The sequence below is a fragment of the Gekko japonicus genome, unplaced genomic scaffold (assembly GCF_001447785.1).
Source record: "Gekko japonicus isolate JY-2015 unplaced genomic scaffold, Gekko_japonicus_V1.1 scaffold33, whole genome shotgun sequence".
Classification (NCBI taxonomy): Eukaryota; Metazoa; Chordata; class Lepidosauria; order Squamata; family Gekkonidae; genus Gekko; species Gekko japonicus.
In genome coordinates, this window is record NW_015174272.1 from 998,565 (window position 1) to 1,011,583 (window position 13,019).

The 13,019-nt window shown below is 47.1% G+C and overlaps 1 protein-coding gene across 1 annotated transcript in view; it reads right to left on the reverse strand.

The window, feature by feature from the left end:
• Positions 1 to 13,019, reverse strand: part of FMNL3 (formin like 3) — a 130,419-nt gene that overhangs the window by 5,393 nt on the left and 112,007 nt on the right. The window contains exons 17-25 of the mRNA XM_015423645.1: positions 12,875 to 12,999; positions 9,469 to 9,671; positions 9,084 to 9,318; positions 6,225 to 6,293; positions 4,904 to 4,984; positions 4,297 to 4,426; positions 2,705 to 2,865; positions 1,929 to 2,030; positions 317 to 406 (exon numbers count right to left, since the gene is read on the reverse strand). Coding sequence (XP_015279131.1) covers positions 317 to 406; positions 1,929 to 2,030; positions 2,705 to 2,865; positions 4,297 to 4,426; positions 4,904 to 4,984; positions 6,225 to 6,293; positions 9,084 to 9,318; positions 9,469 to 9,671; positions 12,875 to 12,999 — 1,196 coding nt within the window. The remainder of the gene's footprint in view (positions 1 to 316; positions 407 to 1,928; positions 2,031 to 2,704; positions 2,866 to 4,296; positions 4,427 to 4,903; positions 4,985 to 6,224; positions 6,294 to 9,083; positions 9,319 to 9,468; positions 9,672 to 12,874; positions 13,000 to 13,019) is intronic.

The following is a 13,019-nucleotide window of genomic DNA, read 5'->3' on the forward strand; positions in this document are numbered from 1 at the left end:
GCGAAAGCTTTTTCAGCCACAATCCCAGAAGTGGATGCCCTGATCAGGGAAGCTGTGTAGGAGTTGGTGCAGACCATGCCAACTGATGTCATTTTTCAAATATACCACTTAGTATAGTGTAGGCGCTGCTTTTGTTATATCTTGGGATATGTCCCAGGCAAACACTGGGACTGTGCCGACACACTTGTAGAGTGAAAGACAAGAGCTGCATGGCAGGCAAGTATGGAACTGCTTCAAGCCCCTAATCCCACGGTATGGAACCCCCCCGCCTCCTCTGGTCTCCTCACACCCTCCCACGTCTTGCACCCTCTCTTACCTTCTCCAGCCTCTTGGCTTCCTGGGCCAGGGCCTGCTCCCTCTGGGCCTGCTCCTGCTTCTTGCGCAGCTCGTTCTCTTGTTCTGCATCCTGGAAGAGAAAGTTGGAATGTGGAAGTCGGTAGTCAGGGGAACAGTCGTTTGGAAAGGCTGCTGTTATTACCCATGGCCACATGGTGGAGCACCAGATGCCGGAGTGTTGAGACTGGGATGGGGAAATCTAGGCACAGCCATGAAAGCTCATTGGGTGGGCTGCCTGTGGGGCAGGATCATAGATTTGGAAAGTGGATCAGCTAGTCCCCTTTCCTGACCCTGCAACAGAACATTCTGCATCTACAGGAATCCATAAGGGAACACATATCTAAAAGAACCCTTGTCCTGTAGCAGAACACTGTATATCTAAAGGAAAAGTTCTGAGTCACCTATGTCTGTCTTCCTGTAACCTAAAACTACAGCTGTTTTTGATCCTATTCAACTGGGTAAGTTGCAAAGACACATTGGTCAGGCACAGAGTCCTAGGGTCACGTCTGGACCCATCATGAGGGCTTTCAATCAGACATGCCTTATGAGTTCTGTGCCTGATTCAGATCAGGATGGTGGCACATGGGGAGAAGGTGCTTAAGTCTCCCCCCCTACCCTGTGTTGTTTTCCTGACCTGAAACAACCTCAGGGAGGTGCTATTTGCCCCCTTGGAGAAACCTGTGTGTCACACATTAATTCATGTGAAGTCACCAATGGAGCAAATAGCCTCCCCCCCCCCCCGCTCTGGGAAGGTAAGATTTAAGCCCCCTCTCCCCACAATCTTAATCTGAATTAGACCCCTGCGTGCCTGGGAATGGAATACCTAGCAGGGAACTCACATATCTTAACATTTTCATGGCAGACCCAGACACAATCTGAGGGTTGTGTAAACCATCGCTTGGCCTGTATTCCATGGACCATGGATCAGAAATGAGAGCTGCAGGCAGTTCAGTCTGGGGTATTTAACTCCACAGGCAGAATCCTCTGGGCTCTTGAAACAGACAGCCAATGGCTACAGCTTGACTCAAGATCTGCTGCAGCCCCTCAGTCCGGACAAGTTGTCATGGGAGACGTCAACAAGCTGTGTATCTGCACCGCCACACTTTTGACTGCCTGCCTCCCCCCAGCCTCCCCCCTGCTTGCTGCCTCTCCAGAATTTGAGGGCTGCACGTGTCAGCACTTGAACTTGGGCATGCAGTGGCCTCTTCCAGCGATGGAAACAAAACTTTTGAGGGAAGGTGTGGCTGATATGGCTCACAGATGTTCATGGAGATGGATCAGCTTTATTGGGAGTGTGAAAAGCTCGTAGAGGCCCCTCTTAGGAATGGGGTGTCTTGTAACAGCAGATAAGTAACAGAATCTGCAGGGATTCCCACTGGCCAGAAGGAGACTGGATGGAGCATGCAGGGAGGAAATGCTTATTCTGTTGCCCACTGGCCACACCTAGGAACAGGTACAGCAACGTCCTACTGGGAACAATGAGAGGAAAAGTTCAACAGCGGGGGCGCTGGAACCTGGGCTGCCAAGTTTGTGCCAGTGTGCTGCTTTTGTATATTCTAAGCTAGCCTGGAATCTCTAACTCTCATACTCACCTTGTAGGATCTGATGAAGCGTGCAAAGACTGGGAAGAAAACGGAGGGCGGCGTCATCTTGGGACTCTCACCGAAATATCTCACAACCGTGTTGTAGGCCTCCTGCCAAACAAAAGCAGCGTGAACCGAGAGCAGCTGTTGTCTTGTATTTAATTTTACTGTGGGATGAGGGGACTGTCAGATCTGGCTACCAGCTATGTAAGCTCAGTGTGAAAACAACATTCCCGACATAAAAATAAGCTTCTGACATGCCTGTCTAAAACCTAACCATAGTTCTGTTGGGGGTAACTTATCTGGCACATCCGATTGACAGACATCAGATCAGTCAGGTAACACTGTAATTGTTTAAAAGGCTTCAGCAACCCCACACCAGACCTTCAGGGTGCACGCAGTCTCCCAAGTGGGTGGTTATACAATACGTAGTGCTGGCATAATATGTATGCACATATGCACACTGGGCGCACAGATCTGGCAGCACGTTAAGTGTAGATTAGTCAAATCTGACACTGGGGGCACAAGCAAATGTGCATGCAAGTCACATGGTGGGATTTCCATACATGAATCCAGCATGCAGTTTGTATGCAAGCTACATGTTCAAAAATGCAACGTGCAATATGCAAATCCGCAAGGGTGCAAAACATGTACAATTATACACCAGGGGAATACATTTGAACCTGCCATGTAATATATACTGGACATGCTTCTATTACAAAGCCTTTGCATTACACCTTAAGGCATCTCCCGGCTAGTACTCAAGTGACTGGGCTTCTGCTCACCTCGGCAGTCTTAGCATCTTTCTGTAGCCGATCCAACTTCCCCTCATTGGCGCTCAGGAAGCTACGCAAGATGTTGTGCTCATGCAAGCTGCACTCCCGCCGGATCAGCTCCATTCCACGTCCCAGCTCCTTTACGTCCAGCAACACATTCTCCAGGGACACTGCGGGGAAGGAAGCCCACTTGGTTGGTCCTAGAACCCACTCAGATTGGGGAGTGTCAGCTTGGTTTCCAGGACAATGCAGGGATTGGAGAGCTAAAAACCTCCAAGCACCACAAGGAGCTAAAGGCCTCGCAGCACTCAGACCTACTCTGTTGTACAAAGTTGTGCTAGTATACCTGTATGCACATAGCTGTTGCACACAGAAATACCCCCCAGTATGCTAACTTTCACACACCCATGCATAAACAATATTATGGTCACACACACAGGTTCTGGAACTCCCTCATGGTGTCACCTCTCCCTCTTCTCTCAAATCCTACCTTTTTGTCCTTTGTTGCTTTAAGCTCTTCCCTCTCGTCACTTCATCGTCTCCCCTATCAAAATTTAGACTGTAAGCTCCTCAGGAGGTAGGATCTATCTTTTTGCTTAGTGACGGTGCTCCCCCTCATTCGCAAAGCAGACATACTCTGAAATACATATCCTGACCCTGGTTGTCCCTCTCGAGAGCCAGTGTGGTGTAACAGTTCATAGGAGCTGGGAAATCCAAGTCTGAATCCCCATTCTGCCACAGCAACTCACTGGATGACCTTGGGCCCGTCACTCTCTCTCAGACAAACCTACCTCCCAGGGTAGTTGTGAGGAGTAAATGTGGTGAAAGACAACTATGTAAGTCACTCTGAGTTCCCATCAGGGAGAAAGTTGAGATATCAATGAAGTAAATGCATAAAGTGCCTTTCTCTCTGTGATACCACAAGAGAACACCAAAAGAGGGAGCTACTCACCCAGTGCCCTTGAGCACAACCAAAGAAGATGGCCAAAAGGAGCAGTTGTCATGCGACCACACGAGACCAATCATAGTTCACCTGCCCTTATAAAGCCTCAGCTCCTGGCCCAGCTCCTCAGTGTGACCAAGTTGCCTGTTGAGTCAGTGACCTTCTGTATGTGCTCACCAGTATATCTGTCTGCCTGCTCAGTGCTTTCTCTCTTTTCTCCCATCCTGCCTATCCGGTGATGACTCGCCATCTGCCTGCCCATCTCAGGCCCAGCTGTGCCTCGAGGCCACAACCCTGGTGTATGCACAGTAGTTCCCTTATTCAACGCTAGGTTTGCCGATCTGGAGGAAAACGTATGGTCCCTTTAATGGAAGCTTAATATGTGGAAATGGGCAGTTGAAGCTTTTCATGGCATTGCAGAAAATAACCCCACCCAGTAAATACAATCCCAGTAAGCTTCTGTTAAAGGGACAGGACAAGAATGTGTTTTCTCCAAGCACTGAGCAACTCTGCACACAGTATAAATGGTACTTTTGTAATACGAGAAGAAGGGGAATGAAGATACCACAAGTGATGGACCCAGAACTGGAAAGGGAAGGAGCCCACATGGTGTCCAGATCCTTCTCTCTGATCAAGCCAGTGTAGGGAGGGCCCTTACCTGCAGCCGCCTTTTCTACAAAGTGCAGTTCCTGCCAGAAGTTATTGAGCTCCGGGTACTTCTCCTTCACCATCATGGCAATGAAGTGCAGGAGTGTCAGTTTCCGGTCCGTTGACTTGGTGTCCAACAGCTTTTGAGAGGGGAGAATGGAATATCAGGGCACCCACCACACAGACACACAGAAACGTGTCTCCATGAAAGTGCAGAGTCACTACCAGACAGGTGTGTGTGCATGCACATCGGTGTTCCCACTGGAACTGTGCAATCTAAGAAGAAATCAGGATCAGTGCATGATTTGCTATATGCATGTGGGCGTGTGTCTGAGCTCAAGCATCTGCAGAAACTACACTGGGTGGCACGAAATACAAGGCACACTAAGGGCCGGTACAGAACTTGTGTAAACATGCAAGTGCATGAATTTGTACAGTCAACATGCACAGAACAACGGTCTATTTTAAATGGCATATCCTTATATTATCCAATTAAAAGCACCCTCTTCTGCCTTGGCTCCAATCTGACTTTGACCTTAAAGAATATGGATGTACACTGGCTTGTGTACATCCATGTGCTTTGGTGTACTGTACATGCTTTTGTGCCTTCTCCTTACCAGATCAAGACTCTGCAACTTGAAGCCATAAACTGAACCACGTTTGCTGCTGTTCATGTAGTTGCCAAGGGCCAGGATGATCTGCAGGGAGAGAACAGAGATGTCACACAGGAGAAGCTTGTCACGGTGTAACATGGTGTGGGGTTTTACTCCCACATCCAGTTAGAGAATCTGGACTACACAGATCCCACAGGACTTTGCCTGTTCAAAACATTTAGTAGCAGATATCTTCAGGATTTATCTATTAAAGGCTATCAACCTTTAAATCTGCTGATACAAACAAGTTAGGTGTGAGTTCTGTTCTTTGAACTAAAAACCAGCAAACCAGACCAAAAACCATCAGAGATTTTTCTCTTTCATTGAAAAAAAGAAATTGTTCTATTAAGCCAGACATCAGAAAATACAAGCACTGTGAAAATTAACCTTACAGCTGCTGTAAAAACAAGTGCTAATATTATCAAAGTTCCTAACATTTCTTAATCACAGTATAGTAAGTTATATTTTAAAATCAAACCAGGTTTCAGGTTCTTTTCTCACTGCTTTCAGGGATTTCCCTATAAACCCAAGTCACACTCAGAAATCCCACCTAATCTTCTTTTGAGACCTACATCCAGCGAAATCTGATTTGCTTATCTCAGTAATGTATTTTTATAGAAAAATATCAGCCTTATCTAACTCTCAAGCTCTTCTATCTTAATCATGTGATTACTATCTAGACAAGTGATTGGTTCTTAACTATGGATGAGATAATCAACAGGTGCGTATGAGAATACATCTGATACGTCCTCATTATCTTTCCTAAAGTAAGATAAGAAGGCCAAACGTAAATCTTCATCTATATTAAAAAGCAATTAATCTAATATTACTGTAACCGTTTCAATTGACTGTCAAAGATTAAAGTACCCTTAAGCAACAAGAGCTCATTGACAGCTGAAAGATGCATCAACCCACAGACATCAGATAACATGCATGATCAGCAAGAAGGGTGGTGATATAAACAGACAACTGCAATAATGGCTGATGTTAAGTACTGCAAATCAGGAGCCTGTGGGGAACCACGAGAGGCTGGCTGATAGAAGAACATCCACCCTCCCCACTGTACAATAGCACTACACTACATACGATCTGTGGCTAGCTGAGCAGGAAGCCACTCAGCCCCTAAGTGGCGAAGGAAAATACACTCTGCACATGCTCAGATGTGCTCCTTGCCTCTCTCCATACTGCACCAGAAATCAACCCTGGCATTCAAAAACAGTTCAGAGGCTAGAGAGAGAGAGAGAGAAACCCCCAACCCCATTTCTCTTGCTCTGTGGAGACCCACCTCCAGCATGCGCTTGAGCTTCTGTGAAGACTTGACAGATGCTGAGGCCGCAATGATGGCACTGAGTTGCTACAAGGGGCAGAATCCAAAAAGGGAATCATTACTATTTGTAAAGGCCCTCAGCTGTAGAACTGATAAAGAGTTTTTAAAAAGGGCTCTGTGCACAAATTTACAAGCAAATAAACATTAGGTTCATTATCCAACAAGGAAGGAAGGAAGGTAGGAAGGAAGAAATGGTAGTGATGAACATAAGAACATAAGAGACGCCAATGTTGGATCAGGCCAAAGGCCCATCCAGTCCAACACTCTGTATCACACAGTGGCCAAAAATACCAGGTGCCATCAGGAGGTCCACCAGTGGGGCCAGGACATTAGAAGCCCTCCCTCTGTTGGCCCCCCCAAGCACCAAGCAGACAGAGCATCACTTGCCCCAGAGCCCCTATCTATACCTTGTGGCTAATAGCCACTGATGGACCTCTGCTCCATAGGCTTATCTAATTCCCTTTTGAAGCCGTCCATGCTTGTAGCCGCCACCACTACCTGTGGCAGTGAATTCCATGTGTGGATCACTCTTTGGGTGAAGAAGTACTTCCTTTTATCTGTTCTAACCCAACCGCTCAGCAATTTCATGGAGTGCCCATGAGTTCTTGTATTGTGAGAAAGGGAGAAAAGTACCTCTTTCTCTACCTGCTCTTTCCCATGCATAATCTTGTAAACCTCAATCATGTCACCCCTCAGTCGTCGTTTCTCCAAGCTAAAGAGCCCTAAGCACTTTAACTTTTCCTCATAGAGAAAGTGTTCCAACCCTTTTATCATTCGAGTTGCCCTTTTCTGCACTTTTCCCAAAGGTATAATATCCTTTTTAAGGTGTGGTGACCAGAACAGCACACAGATGTGGAGAAAAATGGTAACAAGATGCAGCTGTGCAAATGCAAAGGGAATAGGGCTGAATCTATCCCCATACGAGCCCCAGAGAGCTCTATGCTCTTCTGATCAATATCTCCTACTGGTCCCCAGCCTTTTTCAGCCCTCACCCCGGCCAGGGGGAACATGTTCCCATTTGAGATCAGGGTCCTGAGGGACCTCTGAAGAGTTCCACAGGGCTTGTAAAATGGAGCTGTTCCGCCAGGCCTTTGGTTGAAGTGGCGGGCATTCAGCCCATCTGGCCTCCCTGTCCATGGCCCTGTCCATGGCCCCTTCCCCAGTGCCCTTGCTGTTCTGGATATTACTTGGGCACTGGAATTTCTTGGGGTAATTATTCCTGCCCGATATGGAGGCATGGGTTTTGGTCTTATCTGCTGTTTCTGTTTATTGTTTTTATTGTTTGTTGGTTTTATGTTGTAAGCCACCCTGAGCCCGTTCCTGAGGTAAGGCAGGGTATAAGTTAAACAAACAAAAAGAAGCAGCAGCAGATTGCATAACTGTGCAGGTGCATCCAGGTGAGTATACCTAAAGCAGTTCTTTGCACTGAATTGGACCCACTTAGCCCAATGCCGTCTGCTCTTGGTAGCAGATCTCCATGGGCTCAGGTGTGGGATCCTGGCAAATCTTCTTGCCAGCCCTGAAGATGCCAGGGACCGAACCCCAGAGTTTACGCATGCCAAGCAGCTATACTACCTCAGGGCTATCTGCAGCCCCTTCCCTGAATGCATCTGAGCAGCGTCAGAGCAGGGAGGGGGCAGGCCTTGACAAATATCTGTTGGCGAAGCGGTATCAAAAGATATCAAGAATGTCAAACCATCTCAAAGTTGCCAAATGATATGAAGGTGACTTGCAGTGCAATCCTAAACAGAGTCACATTGCCTTCCAAGTCTCTTAAAGTCAATGGGTTTAGCAGATAGGTGACAGTGTTCCGTGCGCCTTGGTGTTTAGTCATGCCGGTCACATGACGACGGGAACGTCTTCGGACAGCACTGGCTCTTCGGCTTTGAAACGGAGATGAGCACCGCAACCCTAGAGTCGGACTCAACTGGCTTTCAAGCAAGGGAACCTTTACCTTTACCTTAGCATATATTACTCTGTTTTGTATTGTGCCAAATAATGGTGCACTTCTGCTTGCGCTGGCTAGAAAAATATTCATTATAACTTGGTTATAATTTTATTCTGTGACAGAGACTGAACCTGAGATCTTCCAAAAGGTTGGCAGGATTGTGTTTTAAAAAACAAAATTTAAAAGACCAGTATTAACAACATATGAAACTGCAATTTGACACAGCTCCGGACTGCTGAAACGACACCTTGAGTGGGTTAGAACGGGAAGGGAAAACAGCCCTGGGAAAAAGGGCCCCATTTCCTTGCCTACCCCAAAGGAGGAAAGCCAGGAGAGGCAGACTGCCTGCCCCACCTAAGAGACTCCCTACCCATCTAATGGAGGGAGGGAGGGAGGGAGGGAGGGAGGGGTGGAGAGGCAGTTTGCCTGCCCAGTGGGCTGGGCTGCCCGTGGCCTTCCCCAGTGGGTATGATAATCCCATTTTACATACGTTTAAAGGTAGAAGAAGAAGAGATTGGATTTATACCCTGCCCTTCACTTGGAGTCTCAGAGCGGATTACAAACTCCTTTCCCTTCCCCTCCCCACAACAGACACCCTGTGAGGTGGGTGGGGCCGAGAGAACTCTGACACAAACTGCTCTTTCAGGAACAGCTGTGCCAGAGCTTGTGACTGACCCAAGGTCACATCAGCAGGTGCAAGTGGAGGAGTGGGGACTCAAACCCGGTTCTCCCAGATTAGAGTCCGCACACTTAACCACTACACTAAACTGGCTCTTAGAAAATGCAGGAGTTCTAATTCCCAGAATCCCCCACTTCCTTCTCAAGAGCTGAGGATAACACAAGAACTGAGGAGAGGAAACTCCCATTACCGGCATGAGCATCTGGATGTTCTCACTGAAGTTGCCCAGGAAGGCCATAATGGCCATGCGCTGCGTCAAGCGCTCCACCTTGCTGAAGTGCAGCATGAAACGGTCCTCATCCGTCAGTTCTTCCAGTGGCTTCCGCTCCTTCTCATACTGGCGCAGCAGCTTGACTTCATTCTCTGTTGGGAGGAAGCGCATGAGGCACTCCACAAAGTCCACCGGCAGGGTCTTCAAGTCGAACCTGAAACACATATCAGCAAAAGCAGCCTCGTGTTAGAAGACAAAGGAATTGCTGCTGAGCAGAGGCGCCACTTCAAATGTCTGTGGTGCTCTACAGGGGGAAAATAACTGAGGTAAAGGGTAGGGAGGACACACAAGGTAGCACACGCACGTATGGATGGCTTTGCAGATTTCCTCAGTGGTTCTCCCTGCTTTGCGTAGCGTGATAGCAAGGTTCTTGGCTCGGTTGGCCTCCAAGAGGGTGACCCTGTTGACCACTTTATGAGATGCCTTGTTTTTAGAGCACAGGAGGTCGATGGCAGGTCCCTGTGCTTTGGTCTTAAAGAGCTCCTCGAACTTGTCTAGGTCAAGGTCCTAAAAGAGGAATGAGAACCCAAAGAGCTGATAGCGTTAAATTACAGCCAGAAGTAACCCTTGCCAATAATAGTCAGTTCCCCAAAGCTTGTTCTGCTAGGACAGCTATACTGGAAAGTTTATCAGCCTGTGCTGAGCAGCATGAGGATTTCAGTTCCCCCTTCTTGCTTACCAGTAACCCAAACACATCAAGCCAAATGGGAGCCAATGTTTGTGCCTCTGCCACCCCCTCCCCATGAACCTGCAAGATCCTACTTGTCCAAGTAACTCTGCAGACAGTCATCACGTCTAGTGCCAGAGCCCCTCTCAACATCCAGATGCTCAGGCTCCACTACTTTCTCCTTCCCCCATCAGCACCCACAGTAAGTCACTGATTCTCAACAAGGTTGTCAGTTGCCCACAAACAGAAACATCCAATGGAGAAAGAAAATGGTAGGAAAGCCCAGGATTGGCCATCTTCCAGAGTGCAGCCCTGGTTTTTCCCTGCCTCCGGGGCACCTCCAATGACAGTGCAGTGGGGGAGATTATACCACACTGTGCCTGTTTTTATGCGGAACTTCCCTATGTGTATGTCATGCTTTCACTTATAGACAGTGCAGTTTTCAGCATTTGTATGTGTGTGTGTGTCAGTGTGTGTGTTTGTTTGTTGCACTTGTGCTATGGCGGAGGAGTGATGGGGCGATTTAACACCCCCATTGGTCCCTACTGGCTTATGCAGTTACTGCTCCCAAAGCCCACTGGCAAATCATGCCTTTGTCTACCTGTCTGTCCTTTTCACTGGTTAGCTGCTTTCCTGTGACAGAATGGTTGTTTCGATTGTCTGTGCTGCCCTTCCTGCCTTTTGAATAATGGGCAGTAGCTAAAGAACTGAGTACAATTATTGTTACGGCTGATCGCAGGGCTAAGGGAATATTGCTTTGGAACGTTACTATTGAGGTTCTTCCAAGCACCCTTACACAGGTCCTGTTCTGTTCATCAATAAAGAATTTTGCTGTTTTTATAAGCCATTATTACAATACACCACTGTTGTTCACATAAATGCGTGTGTTGGGGTGGGGGGACACCACACACCAGATGTGTCAAACTCATTTGTTACAAGGGCCAGATCTGACATAAGTGTCACTTTGTCAGCCCCGAGCCATGCGTGCCATAAAATGTAATGCCAGGTACGGGAGAGATACACTTTATAAAGGACACAGGCTTGAAAAAGTGTGCAGGCACACGAAAGCTCATACCTTGAATAAACCTTTGTTGGTCTTAAAGGGGCCACTGGACTAAATTTGTTCTGCAGGCAAACCCAATTGATGATATTATTTTTTTTTTACTCAAAATACAAACATGCTTAAAAAACATTAACACTCTTACAGTATTTCCTTGAAGTATCTCCCTGATGCCCACCCTTCCACTTCCACCGCCCGTTACTCCTTAGCACTGGGACAGGATACAGGGACATAGCCATACACCATACAGGCACGTCTTTTGGCCAGTGAAGATTGGTACCGCTGTTTCAGCTCACCTGCCCACAAGGGATTTGCTGGGCTGAGGGCTCCTTCACTGCCTTGGCTCACCCACCTGTAGGGGGCTCATCGGGCTGCAGGCTCTCTCGCTCCTGCCCTGGCTCGCTCACCTACACCACACACAAAATTTGAAAATGGTGCCCAGGCGCAGTGTTCAAATGTGCTCTAGGGAATGTACCATGAGGTAGCAAGGCGATGACTGGCTGCTTGTTTCTGGCCTTCTGATTGGACAGCACAGTTAGTTCAGTGCATGTGCAGTCAAATGCTGGATCACTAGAACACTGGCATGCAATGTTTTTTGAAGGAATCACTGCCCACCCTGCCCAAAATGGCAAGGCAGGCAGAGAACTGTGAAACAGTACAGGCATTTCACACTGCCCCCAAACTGAAATCAATCTGTTTCAGAAAAACAGATTGGGAGAAAACAGGTTTCCAAAAGAGCAGTTGGGAGGGGGGGGCAGATAACCTAGGAAAGTAAGGGATTGCTAACAAAGCTGGGTGGAAAGGGGGGGGATATTAACAAAGGGAAATGAAACTGGAACATTATGGCTGTCTGGAAGATGCCATGCAAGTCATGTGTATTGCTGCACTTGTAATATCAAGATACAGCTGTTTTAAGGAGTCATAAGCCAAATAATATCTGTTTTCTGATATCAGTGGTACAAAACTAATGCCAAGGAAAGTTCCCTTACTTTGAGTCAGCTTTATTTGCCCTCAGTGACATCAGCACATGGCCAGATCTTATTGGTTATGTTACAAGGGCAAGTTTTTGTTTGAGTAAGAGATGAAATAAAGGTTTTAAGCAAAACTATGCTAATATATTGGGCCTTTGGGGCTGGGAACTGTCATAAAAACGCCACAAAAGGTAAGTAACCTCTCCAGGAGCGTTCCAGAAATATCCCCACCCCCTTTTATGCTAAAAATGTCTGAACTGAAAGTTCTTTAGCATAAGTAATTAATAACACACAAGTCTTCCTGTCCCTAGACCTTGCACATACTTTTGCCAGACTCTTACTTTTTCCATGGTTCCCTCTTCTTCAGCTCCATAGGTTGTAAGCAACCAACTGTGAGTGGACCTCCACTGTACTGCTGAAAACACTGCTCCCCAGGTTCTGGAGACCCTCCATGAAAAGTGCTGGACATGATAATGAGGTCTGCTGAGCAGGGGTCAATGAAAATTATCCTCCTCTTCCATTGGTGGAAAGACCGACAGTTGTCATTGGAGAGCAACTGCTGGATACAACCCTGTGTCTTTACCCCCATTGCTTTCCTGAGATCTATATGTTTCAGGTCATTGCCTACTTGGCAGAACTTTTTTTTAGCCACCTCATATCTTAATCAGCTTCCCTAGCACTTCTTGGCTCCTACATTCTCTGCCCTTTTCCTCAAGCCTCATTCTCTACCCGCCCTTCTTTCCCATTCCTCTTTCTCAGTCAACTTTGTATTCTGCACCCCTCCTTTAGTCTCCTTCTGGGCTCCCTATCCATTGCTGTTTCTACTTCCTTAGTTACCTGAGCAACTTAATATTCCAAGCCATTATTCCAACTTAGGCAATCAATGCCAGAGGATTTGCTGCCACAAGTGTAATGCAATATAGGTACTGAAACAACAAATATGAATTACAGAACAGCAGACTAGAAACAATGCAGACATGAGTCTTGGTATTGCCTTAGCCTTTTCCCTCACCTCTAAGATTTTCTCATCATCCAGTTCACTGAAGACTGTGCCACTGATCTGGTTGGGTTTCAATGCTGTCCAGTTAAAGACTGGCAATCGGAATTTGGTCTTGATGGGCTTCTTAATCCGGATTGCTTGAGGCATAGAGAAGAGA